The 26444-nt window shown below is 38.0% G+C and overlaps 1 protein-coding gene and 1 long non-coding RNA gene across 3 annotated transcripts; both read right to left on the minus strand.

Annotated features, from left to right (window-relative positions):
* Nucleotides 1-2055: 2055 nt before the first annotated feature.
* LOC122670542 lies at nucleotides 2056-25460 on the minus strand. The gene is made up of 4 exons (XR_006334225.1): nucleotides 25401-25460; nucleotides 24117-24122; nucleotides 19686-19689; nucleotides 2056-2066 (listed from the first exon to the last, which is right to left on the minus strand). It is a non-coding gene; the product is annotated as an uncharacterized LOC122670542 (long non-coding RNA).
* On the minus strand, nucleotides 15367-19095 carry LOC122670518 (vacuolar cation/proton exchanger 3). 2 transcript variants are annotated; one of them, XM_043867430.1, is made up of 11 exons: nucleotides 18780-19092; nucleotides 18489-18556; nucleotides 18360-18388; nucleotides 18080-18276; nucleotides 17741-17977; nucleotides 17520-17648; nucleotides 16482-16598; nucleotides 16333-16386; nucleotides 16111-16227; nucleotides 15897-15987; nucleotides 15367-15698 (listed from the first exon to the last, which is right to left on the minus strand). In XM_043867430.1, exons 1-11 carry the CDS (start codon nucleotides 19056-19058, stop codon nucleotides 15595-15597), a joined length of 1422 nt encoding a protein of 473 aa, XP_043723365.1. In that variant the 5' UTR covers nucleotides 19059-19092; the 3' UTR covers nucleotides 15367-15594. The 2 variants fall into 2 exon arrangements, with proteins under 2 accessions (XP_043723365.1, XP_043723373.1); XM_043867438.1 differs by lacking the exon at nucleotides 16111-16227 and having other exon boundaries at nucleotides 18780-19095.
* Nucleotides 25461-26444: the final 984 nt, after the last annotated feature.

Consider the following 26444-nt stretch of genomic DNA (forward strand, 5'->3'; position numbering starts at 1 on the left):
AGCACCCTTCTACAAAATTACACAGCAAGACATCATTATCCTAGATGTTAAAAAGATAAGTAGGACTACTCTGTTTTTATAACACCATGTAACAAGAAGATAGATGCATCTATCTCAAACAAGGGTACAAGACATCCAACAACTAGATAGGAAAACACATCTCTCTCTCTCTTATCTGGGAAAGTCAGTGTTTCTATCACAAAATCATGTGGTACCTTTCAATTCAGAAGAGCTCAAAAGGAACCTTCCTCAGCCACTTACCTGCAGATATTTATACCCCTCAGCTACCACATCAGTTGTATTAATCATCCTACATTAAAGGAAAAGGAAAGTAAAAATATAAGAGGAAACAACACAGATTAGTGACACTTTACGGGCTAAGAAAAGCCCAAACGTCACTGCTGGGTTAATATGACCTCCTGTAAAAACACATACATAACTATTTATAATCAAATTGTAAACAACAGAAAACAGAGAAAGAAGCAAAAAAAAATGGATTATTCATCAGAGATGTCGGTGCAGTAAACGAGGATGAGGATCATGAAATAAAACCAGATATCATAGTTATGTCCTAGATGATAAGAGAAAATTTGAGCAGCGGTCATGAGGTGCCAAGCATCAAGAAGGAAATAAAAAGAATACCAAAAAATTAAAAATAAATAAGAAAATAGTGAAGAATTCGAGTTACAGTGAAACAGTCTTGAATGAAATGAAAATGGCGGTGGCAAGTGATGCAGGTCCGAGTGAAGTAGAGAACCTCAACCAGATAACCTCAGCGTTTTGTCGTGGACGATGATGGGTTCTCCGTCTCAAATTTTTTTTGCAGTGCAGGGCTGCAGGTTTGTGCTTTGATTAGTTGAATAAGGTGAAGTGCACCAGGTGGAGCCGGACCATTAGGTTGGGCTTGGGCCTGTTAAAAATTCAACCAAAAAACCATCAGAAAACAACCTAAATGAGTAAGCAAAGAAGAGAAAAGAGGAATAAGGAAGAAATTCAATTGAGGCGACGATCAGAAAACCCAGTTGTCCCAAGAAGTAGTGACGAAGTAATTTCCTCGGGACTGAAACAAGAACTTTGAACTCTGCGCCATAGGAAAGAACAGAGATTATTAAATTGCAAGCATTTAAACATAGAAGAAAGTCAGAAACCACTGTGATGGCTGCTATAGTAAGGGAGGGATTGGGGGTAGAAGAAGATGCGCAGGACAGGCCTGTTTTCCTGAATCAATTTCTTCTACCTTCGGTTCTGATGTTTTCGAAATTGAGCGGAAATTCTCTCTTCTTATGTGGTTGGGTTAACCTGGTCTCCAAAATAGGAGGAGGGCTGTCGTTGGTGGATAAGAAGAACCACCTCCTCAGCTACGAAGAAGGAGGTGAAGTGACATTGATGATGGAAGCAGAAAAAGGGCTTAGTCTTCTGCAATTCAGAGGGGAGAGCAGGTTGCGGCGAGTATAAAGGGGAGCGAATCTTGACAGATTTTGTCTCATGACTCTAAGGATTTTTTCCGGTCAAGGTTTTAGCAGTTCAGAATTTGAAGACGAGGCTTCTTCCTCCTCATCCTCAACGGCATCTTCTTCTTCCTTGTCCTACCTTCCTTGTGTTTTTCTTTTCATCTCCTAACATTGAGATCCGAAAAGCAGTGCTGGAAAAGCAGTGCTGGTCTTAAATCCATAAAAGTTCACCTTCAACTTGAACGGAATACAGCCATCAAATTATCCTCCCAAAGTTCCTCCTATGCTCCTGCCCAGTTCAAATTCCAATTGAAAACACCATCACCCATCTCTCTCTCTCCCTCTCTAACTCATGTTGTTTATGACTGATGAACCATTACAGAAAAATGGGTATTAAGTCCAGCAATACACTTTATCTGGGGAAGTCAGTGTTTCTCCCTCCCTCCTTCTCACGTTATTTATTTATGACTGAATCAATATAGCAAAATGGGTATTCAATCAAATTATTTCAACTTAAAATACACTTTATCTGGGAAAGTCAGTGTTTCTATCACAAAATCATGCGGTACCTTTCAATTCAAAAGAGCCCAGAAGGAACCTTCCTCAGCCACTTACCTGCAATTGTTTCAACCTTGCCTCAGCTACCTCATCAGTTAGATTAATCATCCTACATCAAAGGAAAAGGAAAGTAAATATATAAGAGGAAAGAGAGATTCCTTTTTCTTTTGTGAAAGGATGTCAGAATCACTTTTATGTCTTGTTTGTAATTCAAATTCTTGTTCCATTTGGCCAAGCAAACACAAAGTCCAACAGAAAGAGATAATGTGCACATGAAGATTCAACCCAGTTAGTTGATTCATAATATGATCTACCTGGCTTCAAGCTCGGAGATTTTCACAAGCAATAACTGCTCCCTTTCAGACGCAGCTGTTTCGACCTGTCAATTGAGAAAATATAGAACAATTTACACTTAACTTGCCATCAAATGAGAAATACATAAAGAGAACTATAACAAAGAATTAATATCTGAAAGAAAGAATTGAACAGTTACATCATGCTTCAAAGCTTATAGAGAGCATTGGAAAATAACATTTCCCATAGAGATGCTATTGAGACCTAGTAGAAGGCAAACATATGGCATACAATTCTTTTAATAATAAAAAGAATACTGAGTAAACCAGTGATCAGTTGTTGCTTTAAAGTACTAGTGAGTTCATTAAAGAAGAGAAACAGGTTGATTACAACAATTTTTCTGATAGGAATAACGATGAAAACTCGGATCATAACCAAAATAATAATAATAAAAAAACCCATCCTTGCCTCGGGAGTCCACCGAATCATTAGTGGAAGTTGGAAACCCAAGAATGATGCAGTTGATGCAGCTGTCTACCCCCCTGGTTTTTCTAAAATGTCAAATATTGTTAAGGAATCTCTTACCCATGACCTCCAGCCTAAAACATTGTTAGAATCAACCTAGATTACCACATGAATAGAATTAAGCTTCTTCATTATATTAGCTAAATAGATATTAATCATTGTTATACGGACACAGCTTCAGCCTTATATTGGTCACATGTGCAAACCAAAAAGGGTCAATGGAAAATATTTATATAGAGGAGGTGGCATCAAAGATACGTGCCAGCTGTAGTTTCGTACGACTCATGTGCGTAAGCGGAATAATCACCACATGCAATTTTACATACATCTTGCCAGGCCAACTAAGGATTTTAAACTCAAATCGGTTCTTAAAACCCTATCAAGTTTCACACATAAAAAGAAATGCATAAAGATAAGATTACAAGCTTCACTTCAAAATAGCGCATATTAGAATGTGCACTGCGAGGGAATGACTAAAAAATCAAGAAAAGAAAAGAGGAAGAAGGAATTCAATTGTGGTGATGATAAAAAAACCTGGTTGTCCCACCCACCAAGGTGAACTTACAGGGACATGGGAGTCTCTGGCACTTCTTTTGGGATCAGTAGCAGAGAAAACAGTGTAGACAAGGATGAAAGTATCAATAAATTCTGCCGCCAAACCCACACCTTTTCTGTAGCCATCGGTGATCTCGTTCACCCCACCACCATACTACACAGATAATATACAACAACAAAGAACTGCACCCCTGCCCCCTATAAAAGTCCACGCCTCATAATGGAATGGTATTCCCATAACAGAATCTCAAAAGTAAAATGCCTTGCTTGTTCAACTCATCAGCCATCTCATTGACCACTCTAGGCTGTCATTGAAAAGAGCAATGCAGGCTAGAGGCAAGATGAGGAATGCATCCAACTAAATGTGCAAATCTCCAAGGTTTCCTGAGTGTGATCAACCATACAAGTAACACCATTTACATGATCTTCTTATAAATATGCATGAAACGAAACACCTGAAACAATCAGAACCATGACAAAATGGAGTAATAGGATTAGAGATGAAGAACTTACTGAAATTTCATGAACTTAGCACCTATGTCCTAGAAAAACCAAAAAGCATTGTTATACACCACAGAATGAAGAGACAACACTAAACCTATGTTCCCTATTAGGAAAAACATGAAAAAGTTAAAACTCATGGATCATGTTAAAGAAAAGAAAATTAAAATCGAATGCAACTACTAACCAATTCGAACATTAACTGCAACACTGCAACCTCTCATCGCCAGTGCTCCTCCAGAACCACCAAACCATAGATTAGATGTAATGCAGTTTCACAAAAAATAATGAGGGCAAACAGAACAAAGGTTTCTAATCATAATTTAGCCACTACCAGAATATAAACTATGATTATTCACCTTAAGAATCTATTTTTTTCTTTTTCTTTTTGTTACTTGTTGGAGGGAGTACCAATAAAAATCAAAATATTCCATATTACAGAAATTGAACCTCTATTTCTACACATACACGCATGCACACAATGCAGGAACATGTACATGCAAACAGGCATAAGAGCTCTGATAGGCAAGGAAGAAATGGACCATTCAACTTCAGGTTGTAAAATTCTTCTGATTAATTCCTCCAAGTCTGAAGACAGTTCAGGAGCCCAATTTTATAGTTAAAGAGCATGCAAAGTAGTTTCAAGGGTTTCACAATAAGCTGCCTAATAAACAAACCAGGGTACCTTCTTTAGTTGCCTTCTAAGCATCTAAAGCTCTGATTGATTGCGTCATAGCTCTGGATGAAACCCTGAATGAAAAATAGAATTAGACTCCAGGACCCAAGTGATTTGAATGAATGAAAAAAATGTAGACACAAAAAAAATGCAATATCCAAGTATCCACTAAATATTGGAAAGATGAAATCCAATGTAAGATGGAAGCTATCTGAAAGGAAAAGATTCTGTCGAGTCTATCTTTTCCAAAAGCCATAGGAACACTTTTCACAACCTTATTGAGTTTAATTTAGTAACTAGCATTGGTGTGAATTTTCTAATGCACTAAAGCCTGCAAAAGGTTGCAGCACACTGTTTTCAAACTTCAAAAAAAAATTTCCAGGGGGGATAAATGTGATAAATCTTCTCAAAGCCCATCATTAAGAATGATTACAAGAGATGTAAACACCTTTGGCGGCGAGTTGTCTTACAATAGAAACAGAACCCATCCCACTGAAAGAACCGCCATGTAGGAAGGTCTTCAGACCAAACATCATCTTCTTCGCATTTCATCCACGCCAAAAACACTGTGTCGATCCTCTTAGGCAATCACAGAGAGATAAAGACAGAGAAATGCCCAATGATTAGAGAGCTAAAAATAAATTGACTTTTCCATTCAACCACTAACAGAAAACTAACACCGTCAGGTTTCAGGGGCTGTCAAGTAATTGCTTGAAAAGGTTGGTGTATTAAGTAATCGGGCAATAGAGCAGCAGCAACAACAGCATCACTACAAAAATAATGTCAGTAGAGGGGGACTAATAAGAGAAATGGTGATGCAGTTCAGAAGAACAAGAAGGCCAGCAGCAAACCCGGTCATTAGACTAGACCAAGAATGGACCAATGTTTTACTTAAGTGACCAATGGGTAAGGCCAAAGGCTTAGTATTTTTGGGTTTACTATTGTAATGGACAAATTCTATAAGCAAAATATATGAGAGATTTGAGTCCTAGCGGGATTAGTGTTAATTTCTATGTTGTTAAGTTCTGGAAGAGTTTCTATTTTATGAAAAACGTGAGAGATTTGAGTCCTATGCGGGATTAGTGTTAGTTTCTATGTTGTTAAGTTCTAGAGGAGTTTCTATTTTATGGAAAACGTAGGTTGTAAAGGTTATTCCTTGCACAATGGGGGGGTTTCCTATTTTTCTTATTTCATTGAAGTTTATAAGTAAAGAGCAGGGGATCACACAACCCCAACCATAGTTGTCAAGGCGCCTAGGAGACCCAAGGCGTTGGAGGGCTGCCTAAGTGCTAAAGCGACAGCATCTGCCTACGCGCCCTAGTATTTTTTTTCTTTTTTGTGTATCCTATTTTGCTTATTTCATTGAAGTTATAAATAAAGAGTAGGGGATCACATTACCCCAACCATAGTTGTCAAGGCACCTAGGAGACCAAGGCGTTGGAAGGCCACCTAAGCGCTAAGACGACAAAGCATCCGCCTAGGCGGGCTAGTATTTGTTTTTATGTATCCATTATATCTAGTATAGCAATATATAATTATGAGTATAGCATTACGACAACAATAATACAGATTGAATCTATACATGAATTTGCCATTTTATCTAGCAATGTTATTACAGCATTACAGCAGCAACAGTATGTTAGAAACAACATTATTAAGAGGGAAAAAATAATCTTTAAGCAAACAAGAGGAAAACAAGAAAAGTGACCTAGTGAAATTCGATTTATTTATTTGCCTTTGGTACTAAATGATCCCACTCTTCTCACCTATACACAAAATTGTACACAAGCCAAAAAAAATGTGTTAGAAACACCATTATTTAGAGGGGGGGAAAACCGACAGGGACCTAGGCACTCTACGCAACACCTTGTTAAGTTAGAATAAGGTGGGTGACTGCCCAGCCCTTCGAAACCCACCCAGACGCCTAGACGGCACTTAGGCGACACCTTGACAACTATGACCCCAACGATTTGAGAAACAGTTTAGCCTTGAGCTTGTGAGTTCTGTGAGGAATAGAACCTGGTTCTGTGGGATTCAGTAGGGAAACCTTAGTGGGATTCCAAGTCTGAAGTTGGTGGGATTCCTTCTCCACAGTTAGGCAAGAAGCCTAACATATCTTCTTCCTTATTCTTATTTGCATCTTCTCTTCTTGTTCTCTCAAGGCCAGTTTTCTGTTTTCACCCTTTCTGCACATACTTTAACTCTTGAGTTGCTTTTCTGTTAACTAACTAGTCATAATATTCTCTTCAGTTTACAGATCCGGTTTAGTGCTGATCATGTTATCTATTCCTCAATCGATCTTAAGTGGAGTTCACTGCCTAGTCCAAACCCTCTGTTACAGAAATACCTACTTCTAATTTCCTGCAGACTTCTAGTTCCAATTGCACTAGCTATTTTCCATCTCCCTTAATTTCTAACTTTATAGCATTGTTTCTACTTACTTTCACTTGCTATTTTGATTCCCTGTTACTATTTTCTGTTGGGAGCAGAATCCGATTACTATTTTGGCAACTTACTAATTTTGTAATCCTTTGACAACTGAAGATCTGACCATTGGATTAACATTCAACTTTATTTGAACATCCCTCACATCTCTTAAGCCAATCAACCAGACCTTGGAACCAGTTCTGAAACCCCTTGACCAGGTTGCTGATATAGCTTCTTTTGAGAGTTATTGACTAACATGCTGTTCTAGATCTGGTTGGTTATTTAATCTCAGCCTTTGGGTGATTAAATGCTACATTATTTGGTATTAGAGCTACAGAGGGACAGCAGGATGGGATGATATTGAGGATTGTTGAATTCTACCTCCGATTGAAGGATGATCATGTGGATTTGATTCGGCATCACTACAAAACTCGTGGACAAGTTTTTTTTTTTTTCCCAAGATGCGAGAGTTGATGCAGTTTAGAAGAACAAGAAGGCCAGCAGCAAACCAAGCCATTGGACTGGACCAAGAATGGATCAATGTGTTTAACTTTGAGTGTTCAATGGGTTATATGTGCCATAGGCTTAGTTTTTGGGTTTACTATTGCAACAGACCGATTCTATAAGCCCAAACATAAAGGATTTGAGTCCTATACGGGATTAGAGATTAGTGTTAGTTTCTATTTCGTTAAGCTCTAAAAGAGTTTCTATTTTGTGGAAAACTTAGGTTGTATTTCATTGAGGTTATAAATAAAAAGTAAGGGATAACAGTATCACACTAACCCAACGATTTGAAAAACAATTTAGCCTTGAGCTTGTGAGTTCTGTGGGATGCAGTACAAAAACCTTGGTGGGAATCCTTCTCTGCAATTGGTTGAGAAGCCTAACATATCTTCTTCCTTATTCTTCTTTGTACCTTCTCTTCTTCTCTCAAGGTCAGTTTTCTGTTTTCATCCTTTTTGCGCATGCAGAATCTCCTGTTTTCTGTTTAACTCTTGATTTGCTTTGCTGTTAAATAACCAGTCTTAGTCTTCTCCTCAGTTGACAAATCTGGTTTAAAGCCGATCATGTTATCTATTCCTCCATCAATCTCAAGTTGAGATCACTGCCTAATCTGAACTCTGTTACAGCAATATACCTACCTGAGTTTCTAACTTCCTGCGGACTTCTAGTTCCAATTGCACTTGATATTTTCCATCTCTCTTAGTTTTAAATTTCAAAACATTGTTTCTACTTACTTTCACTTGCTATTTTGATTCCCTGTTACTATTTTCTGTCGGGCGCAGAATCTGATTTTGGTAACTTACTAATTATGTAACTCATTGATAACTCAAGATCTGCCCATTGAATTAACATCCAACTTTCAGCTCTTAAGCCAATCAACTAGACCTTGGAACCAGTTTCGAAACCCCTTGACCAGGTTGTTGATACTGCTTCATTTGAAGGTTATTGACTGACCTGCTGTTTTGAATCTTGTTGGTTATTTATTCTATCTTTGGGTTATTACATACCCCATTACATGGCAGTATTCATGACAACACCTAGAGCAGGACTTTTAGATCATAAAACAGGTAAAAAAGTAATGGAAATTCTCCTAGTAGATGGAAAATTCTCAAAGAGCAGAAGAGCCACGTAACCTAAATAACAGTTTTTAAGAAATGGACCGATAATTTTTATTTTATTTTTTTTGGGGGGGGAGAGGGAGTGGGGGTTGATATGTTAAAATGGAGAGTTTTAGGCATTAAAAACACAGAGATAACAATAATAAAGGAATAGGACTTTAAAATCATAAGTTTATTCTGTTTTATTTTTTTTCTCTGGTCAACAGATAGCTTAAAACAAAATAAATGTTTAACAGGAGCAAGTTTGAAACTATTTGCATATAGAAAGAAAGATGGAAAACCCTTATTCAGTAACCTCCCACACTCAAAGATGTCATATCCACAATTACTCGGATCAAAACAAGCAAGTGAACATTTTATACCATATTAATGAAATCATCCGACCAGGTTGGTTTGGATCAAGCAGCACATCCAGGTGTGAATGGTGGATTGTGGGTCAAAATCACATGATCATCATCAAAATGTCCAGCTACACAGTATGCATTATATAGATGATACTTCAATCGCAGACCAAGAATCAATGTTTCTCCTACGATAATGTGATAAGGCTGCAGTGTATCTGCGATGTACAAGGGTCTCTCTAGCTACGCTACTAAGTAGATGGTTGATAGTTCGACAGATGCTACGTACTCCTGGTATGTTTATCGATAGTAACTAGAACCACGCGAACCATGCTTTTACCTGAATATGTTGTTCCCTTCATATTTGCATTTGTCTTCTGTGTCCAGAGGGTAGCACGTAAGTGTGGCAAGAGTTGAAGACACCAAAGCTGTTGCGAGAGATGATTCTGTCCTATTCTGAAACTTCTCTGGCAATGATTTTTCTAACCCTGGCAAACACCAAAAAATTGCACGATCAAGTTCCAGATTATTTTTTTTTTAAATTTTCATCATACTGCCCATGAACCAAACCACACAACCCCCCCCCCCCCCCAACACACAGACACAGGTACACCAAAAGAGTAAGCTCACAAGTCAAAAACGCAAAAAGTTCACAGCAACATAAGGTGCAATTCCAAGAAAAGAAGGTCCAAGACCATTCTAAAAGGAGGCAATCCCTTCATCTCTTAACATGTTTAATGCAACCTGAGAACATACACTAAAATCCATTATTCCCACATGAAAGCAAGCAAAGTAGAAGCTTTGCCAGAAGCAAGACAAGGAAGCGGAGCTGTGTAGAAGCAGTAGCTTCCCTCGACCGACTACAATACAACTTTCTTCTTATGCCATGCATAATTTCAATGAAACTTACTTCAGACATTGTTCTGTACCCAGGTTCAACTGCTCTTAGAACATCCTAAGGAGTCATCTACAAAAGAATGGGTTCAAAACTTTGAAAACTAAGCTAATGTTCACAAAAATGCATCAATGCGCACAAAAACATCCATGTGCCTATGGGTGGCTGTGGATCTACATGTGCAGAAGCAGAAGAGAGAGAAGCAACAAATTCACACAAAGCTTCAAACAATATAGAGGAAACAAACATTTAACAATTTAAGTGGAGAAGCAGGACAAATGGAAAGAGTAAAGCAAGGGAAAGCAATCTATTAAACAATGACTGCAACCATCTAAGAGTGGACTACCGGACTCCTTGTCAAGCCATACTGTAGATAAATTTGACTGTCTAAAACAGTGCAGCAGATTGGATTGTTCCTAAATCAGGTTAGGTAAATACTTTTTGAACTAGAATTACCAGATCTTCCATATAGAAACCTGTCAAAAGACTACCCACCACAAGTATCACATTTCCCTGACACTCAACAACCGTTTCAGTTAAGATACCTATACCCTGAAGATACAAATATATTGATGCGAGACAGCAAGTTGGAGGAACAACAAACTACTAGAGGAAGTACTTAAAAGAGTGGAAGTCATCCCAGCACATGCCCCACCTGCAAGTCTACCAATAATAGAGAGCTCCCGGTTCTCTCCTCTAAAAAGTTTATATAATTCAACTGTGGGAGATAGATCAATGTCTAACAGTATTCATTCAGAATCCATAGCATGCCAGATTAAGTTTTATAATGTGGATGGTTCAGACTATTACCTTTTAAGTTTCATAGGCAAAGAGCTGTATTGCGCTGTAAGATATGATGTGTGTCACCTGGAATAATTGAACAAAGAAAATGCTGAAATCAAAACAAATTCTTATTCTTGCTTTTTGGGAAGTGGAGGATGCAGAATGCCTGAGGGAAGGTTCCCTTTACAGTACTCTTTGATTCCCTCCTCCTTTCCAATCAACACCATGGCCCAATTCAAAATCTGTGTGATATTGTTAATATGAAGCTGGATTAGATAGGATGAGCAGAATGTAACTAGGATTGGCAAAGATATAAGTATCAAAAACGGAACTCAATAAGCCAATACCTTCCCATGTCCATGCAATTATATCAAAGAAATAGAAACTATAAATAATGTTTATTGAAGTAACAGGCTAACTAACATCAGTAAAATGCTTTCAAAGAGAAAATACTCTAGATGATGTTCTCTTGCAGAAAAACCAGATTCTTAATGCAACTTTTTCTCTTCCATCTCTTCAATTTGTTCAGTTGTTACCCCATGTTTAAGTGAGAAGTTGAAGCTTAAATGCTAATATACTATTAGTAGATAAAATCTTGAATGGAACATGGGCCCAAGTGTATCTAGAGTAGAAAGGCATTTCATTCCTAAACGAGTAATTTCCCTCGGACTGAAACAAGAACTTTGCACTCTGAACCATAGGAAATAACAGAGATTATTAAATTGCAAGCAATTAAACATAGAAGAAACCACTGTGATGGCTGCTATAGTAAGGGAGGGATTGGGGGTAGAAGAAGATGCCCAGGACACTTCTACCTTCGGTTCTGATGTTTTCGAAATTGAACGGAACTTCTTTCTTCTTCTGGGGTTGGATTAACCTGGTCTCGGAAACAGGAGCAGGGCCTTCGTTGGTGGATGAGAAGAACCACCTCCTCAGCTTCGAAGAAGGAGTTGAAGTGACGTTGACGATGAAAGCAGAAAAAAGGGTTTAGTCTTCTGCAATTCGGAGGGGAGAGCAGGTTGCGGAGAGTATAGAGGGAAGCGATTCTTAACAGAGTTTGTCTCATGACTCCATTTTTTTCCAGCAGTTCAGAATTTATAGGCACGAAGGGCTTACCTGCGAGTAAGGGAGGGAAAATGGAAAGTACTTGGATTTGATTTGGAAGTGAAGAACGAAATAACGGTCGAAAGGAGATATTCAAAGATACGCGCCAGCTGTAGAGAGGAGAGACATGCGTGCCTTCGTGTCAATGTACATTTAGAAACATAGCTCACCAACCCATGAGTCTCTTACCAAAAATAACATTGATTCAAAAGGAAAGAAACTGAGATATACCTCAACCAGTCACCGAATTCAAAAATTACGACCCATAAAAGCCAGTATGATTCAAGAACACGTGCAAAAAAGGTGTCGACCGTTTGGTTTCCGTTAGGGTTTCAAAAATTGGAATTGGGATTGAATCGGCTAATTCATATCGGAATCATTGCTCACTGATCCAGCCGATTTAATTACCATTAATTTCTACGGTTTCCAGCAGATTCTGAATATAAAGGGATACGAATATGATAATGCCACTATCCAATCGAATTCGATCCATTTACCTCTCTATCAAGAATCGGCACTGACCGATTTGATAATCGATTTTGCATTTTGAAACCCCGGTATTTATTATTTGGTTCGGATCAAGATACAAAACGTAGAAACCAAAACCAAACTGAATCGAGAATAAGAACACATTTCAAAACCGAAACGAATCGATTGGTTTGGTTTTGGCTTTTGGTTTTCACATTCAGATCTTTATTCCGGTTCACTCAGACATTTCACCAATAAAAAGGAAGAAGAGGAAGAAGATGGGGCATGTTGCTAACTTTTTGGAGTCAGCGGCATGCACTAATCACAGGGTTGGACACGGGAGGACAAGAGAGTTTTTTTTTTAAAGAGGAAAAGAAAGAAGATGACACATATACGGTACCATTTTCTCATATCATAATTCGATACGATATGATACGAGTAATTTGATACGATACCAATTCAATAAACGGTTTCGATACTAAATTGATACCCTTAGGTAGGCAAGCACTGTGGGACCATCCACCAGCTTGTAATACCGGTCCCAGCTGCCAAATAGTGACAATGGATTGGGTAGGTAGTGATTTGTTCACGGAAGATTGGATGTCGATTACATTAACATTACCCATGGGTGTGGTCATGCAATCAAATCAAATGGCCTAAAAAAATATCCAAAGTTATGTTTTAAATACATTAAATTGGATAATTTAATTATTAGAAAAAATCCACCAAACTGTGCGATGTGACAAAATGGTAATTATAGTTGATTAGCCACATGTAAAATTTCAGAACTAGCCCAAAATGAATCATATACATCTCATATTAACATTCAGCCATTCACACCTTTATTTTTTCATTTGGTCATTTCTAATTGTGTGAAAGTTGATATATGAGGATCTTGGGTGCCTATATTTATAAAATTTGAGCTCTATTTAACATCCTTCATGGCAGATATTTGGGCCAACCAAATAAACTTCTCCTATGGACTGATTAGATAACATTTATCATATTTATTAAAAGGAAAAAAGTTCTCATGACGTCAATTTATTCTTGTCTTCTCGCATGAGATTGTTTTTATTGTTTTCTGTCACTAATCCTGATCATGTGAGTCTCATATGGATAATACTCGTCCTCCCCACCACTAGTGTGTGGTGTGGGAGATTCCCTCTCCCCCACATTGGCATCATGGGGCCTCTTCTTTATTAAAATATCCTTGAAACTCTTTTAGCTAAAATTTGGGGAGTTGAGGGTTGGTGAGGGGGAGAAGTACGACCTTTTTAACTAATCAATGATCCTACTATGTAATGGATGAGTTGCCCTAGCGGTTTGGCATTGCTCACTTAAGAGCATGCCCTAAGTTTGATCAGTGGATCAAATCCTCATAAAGTGCACCTGATGCATGACTTGCACCACCCTTATCCCCTAAGGGTGGTTCCCCTTGGGCATCCAATCCCATCAACTGGTCCTATTCCACCCTACCCCTATGGACCCCAATTTCGGTTTGGGACAGCTTAGGTATTAAAAAACATAAAAGGAGTCAGTCCTGCTTCACTCCAACAGTTCAACTTATAGGTCTTATCTTGGTTGTCTTATAAAAATGTATCATAATATGGAATACATAAAATGTATTGGGTTTGATCTCGTCCCATTCTACCCCTGCGTTCCCCTGGCCCTGCTCAATGTTGTATGGCCTTGTCGTTGCCATCCCTATTCTGAATCCCAAAGAAATCTAACTATTGTAATTGTATTTCTCAATAAAACATTCTCCTTTGAATATGGGTGTACTTCCAAAGATACTTTGAAGATACTTTCCCCCCACCCCACTTGTAAAAATCTGAAGAAACTAAGGATCTTCTTGATGTATTCGACCACAAAAAAAGGATCTTCTTGATGTCACAAAGAATGGATTTAGCAATAATTGAAACCCATTCACTAAAAACAAAACAAAAAAAAGGCAATAATTCATAACCCAAAAGACAACAAATGTTTATAATTGACCTAAATCTCCCAATTTTTTTATTTTTTTTTTAAGTGACCCACTTGCTTCCACAAGATTCATTTATATACGTTTTAAGTTGTCTACTTCTGTAGGGTTTGCATGGAGCCCCCAAGTAGTACCAACCGAAAAGCATCATTGGATTAATGTTGAACTCACATTGTCAACAAAAACTTTTCCTCTATATTATGTGGTGGATTCTACGCCAGCCGTCATCTTTCTCCCCTCTAAGGCTCAATTTGAATCTCCACCCTTGATAATCCTAAATGCCAGTCCTTTTTTAAACAGTTCACTATTTGATTGGTGGGTGTTTAAAAATGGATTATTATTATTATCATTATTGGGAAAAAAGAACCCCGAAGGCAGTGTGGTCGTTGCACCCAGACACAAAGGAGGGCAAAATGACTCCCCATGAGGGCCGGTAATGACCGACCTATTGATGTCGTTGCACACTCCCATTGGCTCCAATGACGACATAGAGACCACGTTGTCTTTTAGAGAACCCTCTCCCTTATAATAATAGTAATAATTATAATTATTAGCAAGAATGCAATCCAGTCATGTGGCCACTACACCAACGCAGGGCCAATGGGGGGGTGGAGCATAGGGACATCCAATATGAAGGATGCAGCGGTCATTTCCCCCCCTTGTTTGTGGGCCCAGGAGAATGCGACCAGACATCGTTGTTTCCCTTATTATTATTAGGGTGAGAGTTAGACATCCCGTCAATTTTCAGTAGACTAATAGCATACATTCAACAATTATAGAGTTGAACACATGATGACAGAGAAGTCTTATCCAAAGGGGAAGGAAAGAGGATGATTAATGTCAGCACCCTCGTAGCGTGCCCAACCTTTTTCTTTATTATTATTATTAAAAATATGGGACTTGGCTTAGCTCCAAAAAAATTGAACAGACACTGATGGTTACCTTTCACTCTCTTTATTAATTAACTATCATCCAAACATTCTTTTTCCATCACCATTTAATAAAGAAAAAACAAAACAACTTCATTTATTGTTCACCATTACAATCTCTTTTGAGGTTTTCTGCTCCTCTAAAACTTCAAGGTCTCCTCTTTCATTTGGTACTGTATTCATCTCAATGGGAGTCACTCAAGCTTTTGATTCACAGCTGAAATCCTCAATTGATATACAGAATTAATGTAATTTCTGAAGTTGTTTTGAACTGGCAAAACCAATTTAATTAAAATGAACAGTAATTAATAATGGAGAATGCTTTGAGACTGATCAAGAGGAACTAGTCCACCATAGTTTTTAACTCTAGCTGCAGTTCTTCATTGGGGATTAACCCCAATGATCTTAGCCTCCTGCATTAACATTATTTTTTTACCATATTAGTAAAATTATAGATGCATTTTTATTTTAACTTTTTAACAATTTAAATGAATTCAAACAATGTAAGGACTTGATTGCTCACCAATTGACCAGCCAAACCTCCTCCAGTTGATGATTCAGCTCCAAGGTTAAGAGCATTTACTTTGTCTGGCATCAAGAAAAAAAAACCTAATGAATAAACTTTAATTAATTTTAAAAAAAAAAGATTGAGTTTTCCTTAAGCCATGATGAATTGAAATCCATTCATCGCAGGACTTCAATTACGTGCGGGCCGGAGGGTATTTTTGAGGAACATACTAAAACCTTATAAGGGTTTGTGAACCCTAGGATGATGTGGGTACTTACGAAGTGGAGTTCTGAGAACGAAAAAACACGCGCCGATAACAATGTAGCAAAGCAAGAGAACAAATCCTTTCATGTAATGTGAAGTTCCATCCTGCAAGTGAAGAATTAATGTTTATATGATTTGCTAATTTCATCATCAATGATCAAATATTTGGATTAATGTTGCTTAATTGTCTATTTTGTTTGGCATATTTAATATTAGATTGCTATATACCTGTAAAGTGAAGGCTGTGACAATGATTGCTAAGGCAAGACAACCAGTCTCAAGGATGTTGAAGTCAAGGTCCATGTCAATACCCATGATCCATGCAACCAGCACACTCAAGGGAATCTGAACCATATATGTATGTAAAGTTGATTTATTAGAATGGCTTTCAACTTTTTTAGTGAGTTTGAAAGAGATTAATAATTAATATTTAGAGATTATTAATCTTACCACAAAGACAGAAATTTGTGTTGCAGACCCCAGAGCAACTCCCAAAGATATGTCCTGCATCATATCCAAACCAAGTAACTTCCATCAAAGTTGCCAAAATTTGATCTCAAAATGATAATTTTTAAGAAATTTGTAGTCAAATCACATACCAACTTGTTCTTGAAAGCAAATATGATTGCTCCTGCATGTTCTGCTGCATTTCCAACAATTGGTAATAAGATTATGCTGATGAAGCTCACTGAAATACCCCATGACTCTGATGCATCCTGATTAATATAAACAAGCCACATTATTCACAAATCTTAGTAATTTAATTACTTTTTGAAGAGAAAAAAGCCAGGAGAAACATATCATTAGGTTCATGGATCCCAAAGTGAACCACCAAGGGACCAATTCTACATGAATCTTGGTGTTGGGTTCTATGCGAAAACAATTATTCTACATCAGATGTGAGTAGACCGATGTGAAAAATTGTATGGCCTCGGACACCCTTCTTCTTAAGAGGTAGTTTGAAGAATAAGTTCTAACCAAGTCCCACCAAATGTTACCCTCAGATTGTTGGGTCCCATCTAGCTTTTAAGAATGAGTTGCATGGTTCGAAATCTTGGATCAGATCTGTCAAAATCGCCCACATCGAATGAGTTCTACCCAAGTCCTACCAAGTGGTATCTTTGGATTGTTGTGTCCCAAATAATGACTGATCCTGTCCGGTATTAGTGGGTCGTTCCCTAGATTGGTCGGTATTGGTCATTACGATTCTAAAATGGTTCGTAATCTCAGGTTCGGATCCGTCAATTTGTCCGGATCATGTCAGTATCAGCCGTGATTTTCTGATTTACTTTTACTTTTTATACTTTTTTAATATTTTCTGATTGATACAGGAACCGATCTAGCAAAATCCGTTTTCGTTCATTTTTTACCGATACAGACAAATTTTGACCGATCCCAATAGTACGAACCATGATGAGTTTAAAAGTTAATCGAAAAATCAGGGCCGATACCGATCCAAAAAAATCTGATTTTTGGTCATCTTTTACAGATACAGACCGATTTTGACCGATCCGAATCGATATCGGTCCTGACTGATATTTAAAACGAACCATGATGAGTTCTACCCAAGTCCCAAACACTTGTTCATTTACCAGTTTGACACCAATCCTCCTGTGTTTTTTTTATATTTTTTTTACCTCTATAGTGCCCACAACATATTCTGAGAGAAGGGCTATGACGACAGTCATTCCCACCAGCCAAGCAAATGCACTCCAGAAACTGATCACAGCCTCTTCTTCTGAACCCACTTCATCACCATCTTCATCCTGATCCAGTTCCACAGGAAATCACTTATTAATCAGATTTGAACACATATTCTTCAAATTAAATCATAAAACAAGTAAAAATTGAAAAGAACCTGTTGGGCTTCAAATAACTGGCGATGAGTCTTCAATTGGAAGAAGAGATAAGCAAAGTATGCAAGAAGCATGATAATACTGCTCACTCTTGATAACTGGAGAATTGAGTCTGAAGTCAGATCAGTAGTTCCATTAGTGATTGTGTTGTTACCGTTGTATTTGATTTTGAACATGAGAGGCAACATGTGGCATAGAAGTCCCAGCAACAGCAGAAGAGAGTTCACATCTGCTTGCTTCTGTTTAAAAAAAATAAACCCAATATCACAAAATTGGTTTTTCTTTTTTCTTTAATCTTTTATATTTGATTTTAGGACTATTGATGTTAAATCTCTTCTTACTCTGTCATATTTCTGTTCCTTCTTGATATTGGCTAAGCCCCCACAGAAGAGAGAAGTTCCAAGGACAAGTAGAAGGTTTGAAAGCACAGAACCCAAAAGGGAACACTTCACCACTGCTATCTTGTTCTGCTTAAGAGCTAATAATGCTATTATCAGCTCTGTCACATTCCCACATGTTGCATTAAGTAGCCCTCCCACTGCAAAACCCACATCAATTTTCAGATCATCCATCGTATATATATATATACAAAAAAGAGAGACAGAAAGAGTGCGAGTTTACCTGTTGGACCGGTAAAATATGCAATTTGTCTGCAAATTTTTTTTTTTATAAATAAAACATGAAATTATCAACATTTCGCAATGGATTTAATCAAGTGATTCAAGTAAAAAATGATTGAGAACTACTTACTCAGTGAGAAAGCTCACTCTTTCAGCAAGTGGGGTGAGCCCAAGTAAGCTCAACGCGAAAACCCATGGCTGTTACAATTAAATAAAACATAAATCATTAGAAAAATGATATACATTCCTCATCTTTCTGATACTTTACAGTGCATTCAAGACAATGTGTACATCCCTCAAATCATTATTATTTAAAAAAATAGGGCAGAGATAGGATAGTCAAGAGTCAAAAAATGGGTCTTTTTGCAGTCAAAGAATCTCGTCAACCCATTAGACTGAAAATAATGATAAAAACACTCACCGTTCCAAAGTTGTAAATGGAAGCGATGATGGCGAGGGGAACGGCAGGGAAAAGCACAGAGAGTTTAGTACCCAAGATGACCTCTTGGAGATTGCTCAAGAGCAACCTCAGAAGGCCGCATCGAACCTTCGAAACGAGCGAAATATCGGATTTCTTGCGCAGAGACGAGGAAGACATGTTGTGAGCAGTTCGGCCGTGGTGGCGAATTTCCTTGCTGGAACCCTTGAGATTGCCACCACCACCGTTCTCTAAGGTCCAAGCCTCTTGTGACGAAGCCATTACTGCAGTTTGTAGTTTCTACTACTAATACACAAATACCCAGGCTAACTTTGCTCAAATACCTGCAAATCCCTCTGTTGCAGTAACGACAACCCCTCTCTTCTCCTTTCTTGTGTGAGAGATAGAGCTAATCGTTGCCATATTAATACTGTGGGTTATTCTGAGATAGCTCTTACAGGCAGCTTCGCGGAACCTTCTTCACTCGTATGACACTCTCTTTTTTGCTTATATATGTATTGGGTATTGGGTCACAAACACCAAAATCAATTATGATTTGAATTATTCTCTTATTTGTCTAGACTTGGAGATCCATTCATTATAAAACTTAAAAAATAGAAAAGTTTTCCTTCATCCATAACCATCCTAGGGTTCACAAACCCGTATAGGATTTTAATATGTTTCTAAAATACCCTTTCGATGCCTTCTATTGCCTTCTCTCATTCACTGTGGGTGGAGGAAAACTCGGTCCAAACTTAAATGAAGGGGGTATGTACATAGTATCGCAATGTTTTGCTCATTGAAGACATGACAGTCTGCTTGGCACTCAAATTTGGTATACAAGTAAGTTTTTCGCTTATTAATTACTTGTAAAAGTTTATTCATCATCGTTAAAATTTGACGTATGACTAATCTATGAGATCCTACCTATGTATCTTACAATAGGATTGGCATTGTGGTAGGGCTAGTCAACATTCGTTGTGTCGTGCTTCACCTTGACTTGGCAATATTTTGATAGTGTTGATCGATACGGAAGATTTGATTTTTTACCAATAAAATTTAAGAACACGAGTACTCGATCCTAATCAGACGACGGTGGGTTTGTGTAGAGATGGAGTACATATGTAGAATTAAGGATGCCATAAGAAATTCCCAAATTTGAAATGAAAATTATAAAGAGCCCTAATTGGTCACTTAGTAGTTGTTGAACTATAAGTCTATAAATAGAAAATAAAGGAAATTTCTTGGAAATTTACTATTGGAGAGTTTAATACATTTTCGTCAGCGAATAATATTAGTATCAGTTACGTTAATGGGCATGCATAGTTGGGAGGGAGTTACCTTTAACTCTTGCATCTGTTTTGAAGGGGCGTTACTTTTGCTTTATAGCTATTAATTGTGAGGATAAGAGGTTTCAGACCCGTTATAGATAAACATTTAAGGTCTCAATGACAAAGAGTCGCCTTCCAGATTAGGGTTTAGGAACCACTTCGAATTGACCCAACCAAAGGTCAGGTTTGTGTCAAGTTACGGACCAAAGAAGATGTTAGGCACCTCAAACTATTTAAACTGGATTTCAATCATAGGTTTGCTAAACTACTTTAAGCCATATTCATTACAATGATAAAATTTAAAGAGAAAGAGAGAGAACTCACCTTTATTCAGATGTGCTGCAATGTTAGTATATAAAAATAAAGAAAACATGCAAAACCGTAGGATCTAAACATTGTTATAATCCCAAACAACATAAAAGAAGGTTATTGATATGCTGAAATAAGATTTTTAAATTTAAAAAAAAAAAAAGAAAACCTAGAAATTTTATGCATGTACAAAATTTCCAATATACCCCTAACTGAAAACCTAACCTACAGAGTAAGAACAAGAAAAAAAATGAAAGGGTAAAAGGACCACTATAGAAAACCACCAATGAAAACTATGAAAAAAAAGATATAAGATGTTGTAAAACAACAAAAAATCAATTCTGAACATATTATTCTGTAAGAGTCTAGACATGGATGGGTATATGTATTCTAGGTAAATATGTATTGATATCCATTGGGGAAAAAGATCCTGTCAATCCGGGCAGCGTGCAGCACTTGTGCAGTGCCTAGGATTGAGCAGGCGCTTTGACCGCCTTACCCCTGCTTGGGCAGGGCGTTGGGCAAGGGGCAAGACGGTAAAAATGCCTATTCAATCCCAGGCGCTGCACACTGCTGCACGCTGCCCGGATTGACAGGATCCAAGTCCCAGTCTCAACTCTCAAAACATTGGTCATAAAACTTAAATGAAGGGGTGGTGGTATCACTCTGGTCCACTCATTGCACATATGGCAGTTGACCTGGCACTCAAATTTGGTATATAGGAAAATCCTCCTCGATCTTATTATTTACTTGTAAAATTTTAGCCCAGTAAAAGAAATTTGGGAAGTAGTTCTTTGTCCAGGAGTGTGGTCTACACCAGCACTCCCATGTGTCTATCTCTCTCCTACTCAAAATAAAGGGGCAAAGATGTCTTTTCACATGGGAAGGAGAGAGATAGACTCATGGGAGTGCTGGCATAGGCCACACTCCCCGACAGAGAACTTTTTCCCAACAAATTTTTACATGTAAGCTTATTTTGTTTCCATGTAAAAAGCCAAAGAAGGAAAATCTTCCTATAAAATAATAGGGAGAAAGTTCTTTGTCCGGGAGTGTGGCCTATGTCAGCACTCTCATGAGTGTCTCTCTCTCCTCCCCATTTGAAAAGACACTTTTGTCCCATTGTTTTGAGGAGGAAAGAGACAGACACATGGGAGTGCTGGCGTAGACCACACTCCCATGCAAACTACTTCCCAAAATAATATTTGTCTGATATACGATATTGAAAACGATAACAGGTTTATATAGAATAAAAGTTTCATGTAAAATCTTTTTTACAGAAAAATTCTCACAATGAAACAAATAAGACTTGTGTAGAAAAATTTCCTAAACTCGGGATCGGTCAGCATCGATACCGATCCGGATTGGTCAGAATCGCTTTAGATCGGCTAAAAACGTTTAAAATCCAGGTTTTATTGGATCAGTTGTTGTATCGGTCATAAAAATAATAAAAAATTAAAAAGAAGGTTTAATAAACGGTAATCATTTTCTAATCCTATTTTTTAAGTTAAACTTATCTTTTCCACCTTCTCAACTTCACCCACTACTGCCATTATCTAAAAAACTCCAAGTTTTGTGGGATTGAATCAATGTTTTTAGGGAATGAAATCTTCTTATAGTAGATTCCTAATACAAAACGATTAGACCACCCCTTTTCACTCGCGGATTTGAAGCAAAATCTCTAGATAACACCCTAACCACCTTAAGAAGATCAATCTTTAAATGGAATGAAAAATTCCCTTAATCGATTCTGGTAAAAAACGGTAAGATTTCCCCCTTTCTTTTTTTGGCTGATTTGAAACCCCAAACCTATGAATCACAGCTTCAAATATGGTTTTAAAACCGGAAAATTATCCTCTCCAATTTCTTAAAGTGTGGCAATGCGACATTGTTAGGTGGAGATGTCGACACCTGGCAGCTGCTGCATCTAACGGTCTATATCAATGAGATCGGACCGTTCGATGCAGCAACTGTCAGGTATCAACATCTCCACCTAGCACTGCCGCATTGCCATACTTTAGGAATTGGAGAGGATTATAATCCTTTAAAACCCCCAAAAAAGTTAATTATCGGATCAGCCGATCCAAGGAACAATCCATCACAACCTTGTTGTATCGGTCTAATCTCGGGATTGGCCTCGACCGATACTAATCCGATCCGAGATTATGAACCATGCTCCCTTGCCCCCTTGTTGCCGAACTACCGTCCCCTAAGATTAGTGCATTCTCCAAATTGTCAATTTGGAAAACCCTATCCCAATTTTTAATTGAGAGGTAGTTTTCTGCCCAGGAGTGTGGTCTACGCCAGCACTCCGATGTGTCTATCTCTCTCCTCCTCAAAACAAGGGGGCAGAGGTGCCTTGTCACATAGGGAGGAGAAAGATAGAGTCATGGAAGTGCTGGCATAAACCACACTCCCGAACAAAGTTCTTTTTCCCTTTTTAATTATAGTAAATTTATCATGTTCAAAAGGATGAGTCATAGAGTTTTACATAGGGGTGCAAGTTTGGCCCTGTCGACCCGAACCCGCCCTAAGCCTGAAGAGGGTCTGGCTGAGATATCTTGGCCCTGAGGGCGGGTCAGGGCTGGAAATTTCTAGCCCTGAGTCAAGGTTGAGGCCTCGGGCAAAGCCTAGCCCGAACCGGCCTGGCCCGACCCTATTTTAAGATATACTATAACATACCATTTTGTTATACAATATATTACATATGAAGGTAATAAGTGATATAATACATTTTATTATAGTAGTATTTTATGTAAAATTGATAATGTTCTCCCCGGCCCAGTGATCAATTTTACGTAAAATACTACTATAATAAAATGTATTATATCACTTATTACCTTCATATGTAATATAGTAGTATTTTACGTAAAATTCATCTCCCTTCCCCCTCCCTATGATCAACGCCAAATAGGGTCAGCTCAGCCTGACCCTGAGGGCGGGTCAAGGTTGGATTTTTAGACCCTAAGTCAGAGTCGAATCGGATCGGACCTGGCCCGACTAAGGGGATTCAGGATTAGATTAGAGTTTCAAAAAACCCAATCCAACCCGACTCGGCCCTAGTTTTAAAATGAGAAAATTATTGATTCCCAAAGACTATAAAAGAAGTGAAAAAAAAAAGTTTTCATACTATATATTTATATGAGAATTTCCGTATTATATTTTACTTATGGGCATTCTATAGCAAGACAAGAATGACACGTGGTGGGGAGAGGAGAAGAATCACGAGACTTCTGCCTCCCCACTTCAAAAAGGTTTGATCTTAACGGAAAAATTCATCACAGATGTCGACAAGTCCCACGCACACACACATACACAAACAAACAAATAAAAAATAATAATGGAAGAGAAAGACAGAAAAATAGATGAAGTTTTAAGGAAAGTAATAGAGCTTAATACTCAATAAGTGTGGTTCGAAATCTTCATAATTAAATCATTTTCAAAGTAAAGAAATAGTTGGTAAGTCAAAAGGGAATTTTTGAGGAAAGTAAAATTAACCGTAGAGCTTAATACTCTTAAAGTGTCTTTTTTAAAGGTTTAAAAAGATCATTTCAAATGAATGAAACAAACTGTTCGTACGTCCCACCGTACTTATAAAACAAGAACCTTCCTGGAACCTTCAACAGTTGAGTCATTCACTTAAAAGACAACATTAACCAAACCATCACTCGCTTTTCCCCCAATTTTAACCACTCATTCGGACAATTGGCTCTCTCTTCTCTTGTGGTCTGTTTCTTTGAGAAGGTACCAAGAAGTTTCCACCACTTTCAAAACAAAAAACTTCTTCCTTCACTTTTCAGAAAATAAATGAAATTTGTCCTTATCTATTGTTTGGCTACAAATTAAACATAGACACACACAGAGAGGTACGAGACATGGTACAATCAACATCAAACGGCTATTAATCTGCCAGAGAGACATAAATGTACATGTGTGAGTGTCATGGTGGGTATACCCAAACCCAATTTTCCCATTTCTTAGAAACCTCTTCTGTCCCCATCAGCTTTTCTGATCCTGATCAACATAATCCACACATTTAGAATAGTAATACAGATACGGAAGTGATCTGTTAGGATTTAATTGGTTCCACAATCGGAAAGCTTTTAATCATATATAACTCAAATTAGATACTAATTAAGTACGTTCTAATCACTTATCTTATAATCAAGCTATCATACTCATTTATATATTACTAAGTAGGTTTTTGGATTAATTTCCAAGAAGTTTCGTACGTCTAAATCGTATCTTACTCTACTATCCACCAACGATGGAGGTCCCTAACTTTCATGCATGGCTCTACTAATCGAAGCTAACTCCTCTCAGGCTTCCTATCCGGTCAGGTTCGTAGGTTCCTCTCATAGGGGCCGGAAATGATAACTTCCCCCCTGCCTGAACACATTGCCCGAGTAGGGTGAGGTCGTTATTTTCATCCTCCCTATGAGAAGAACCTACAAACCTGACCGAACAGAGAACCTAAAAGGAGAAAAATTCCTACAGACCCACGTTATAATTGATATAGATTGACGTTATTCCAAAAAATTATATGTACTAGTAGACATTAGTGTGGCCATTATTAGTGTTGCAATGGCCACACTCTTTACCAAAAAAAAATGGCCAGCACGCTTACAGGGTTGACTAACGTTCATGAGTGTGAAAACTGAAAAGCATGTATTGTTTTGTTTGTTGTACATCATGAATGGAATCTCCAAAGATATATAAAGTAGCGTAGTTCAATTTGGATACTCTACTGTCGAGGTGCCCGACATAACCCTACTGCTAAGACAAAGTAAGGCGGGGAATGACCGCTTTACCCCTATCCAAGGGGGGGTAAGGCGATCATTTACCGCCTTGTTGTGTCTTGGCAGTAGGGTCTTGCCGGGCAACTTGGTAGTAGAGGATCTAAATCCATGCTAGTTAGCGCCTCCTTATGTCTATCGGTCTCATCCCTCCTATGAATTGACGGACTGAAATTTTGCTGCAACTCGACCACCGGGAGAGAGCGGTCTACGATCAGCTAGCTCATAGTTGCTTGGTTGTTGGGTTCCTTGAGCTAGCTGCTTGGTTGTTGGGTTCCTTACACTAGTAGCAGGAATGTTCCTGCTACAATGCCGGTAGCCAAGGAAATGGGATCTTAAAGGGCATTTTATAAAATACTAAAACCTAGGAGGGTATTTATGAACCCAAAAGGGAAGTGAATTATTCCATTTCCTTGGCTGCTAGCCTTGTAGCAGGAACATTCCTGCTATGGACGTAGCAGCAAAATTTTTTCATGAATTGACAAATCTGGCATCTTATTGTATGAGGAGAGAGAGACACATGGAGGTGTTAGCATACACTATGCAGCCGGATAAGAAACTCAATCCCTATTTTTATATAATTTACTTGCTTTCTTTTTGTAATATATATAATTTACCTGCTAGGGTGTAAAAAAATAAGGGCAAGCTGATGTAGTGGCTGATCAATTATAACTTTTGGCCCAAAAACCTTAGCCCAAACTCTTGACCCAGCCGAATTTTTCACAAGCTAGGATTTCAGCCCATGGGCTGGGCTAGGGTTGAGAAATACCTGCATGCCCAAGGGGATTGCCCTAGGCATGATGTGAGAGATTTGGGGGTTTTCTGTTCAAACCATATGAAATAGGATCGTTCGAAACTTGGTATAAATAGGTCAGAGTTTGTATCGTTTCGGTTGATATTTCGGTAAAACGAAATATATTAATGAAATTTCTGCAAAACCTTTTATGATTTATATTTTAAATAAGATTTTGTTTTGGTACTACAAGAAATCGAAAAAATTACTGAGATTTTGCCAAAATCTCGCAAAACCTTGTACTATATTTAGGGCTGTAAATGGATAATCGAAAATTCGAATTCGATCCGCATCCGTATCCGTTTTGGAGCATCCGAATTCGTTTAGAGATATCCGGAAAAAAATCCGAATCCAAATACTTAATTATAAAAAATTAAGTAAATAATGATCTTGAGGGTTTTTGAAGATTCAACAGCTTCTAGAATATGAGGAAAAGAGAATC

Source organism: Telopea speciosissima, chromosome 1 (genome assembly GCF_018873765.1).
Source record: "Telopea speciosissima isolate NSW1024214 ecotype Mountain lineage chromosome 1, Tspe_v1, whole genome shotgun sequence".
Lineage (NCBI taxonomy): Eukaryota > Viridiplantae > Streptophyta > Magnoliopsida > Proteales > Proteaceae > Telopea > Telopea speciosissima.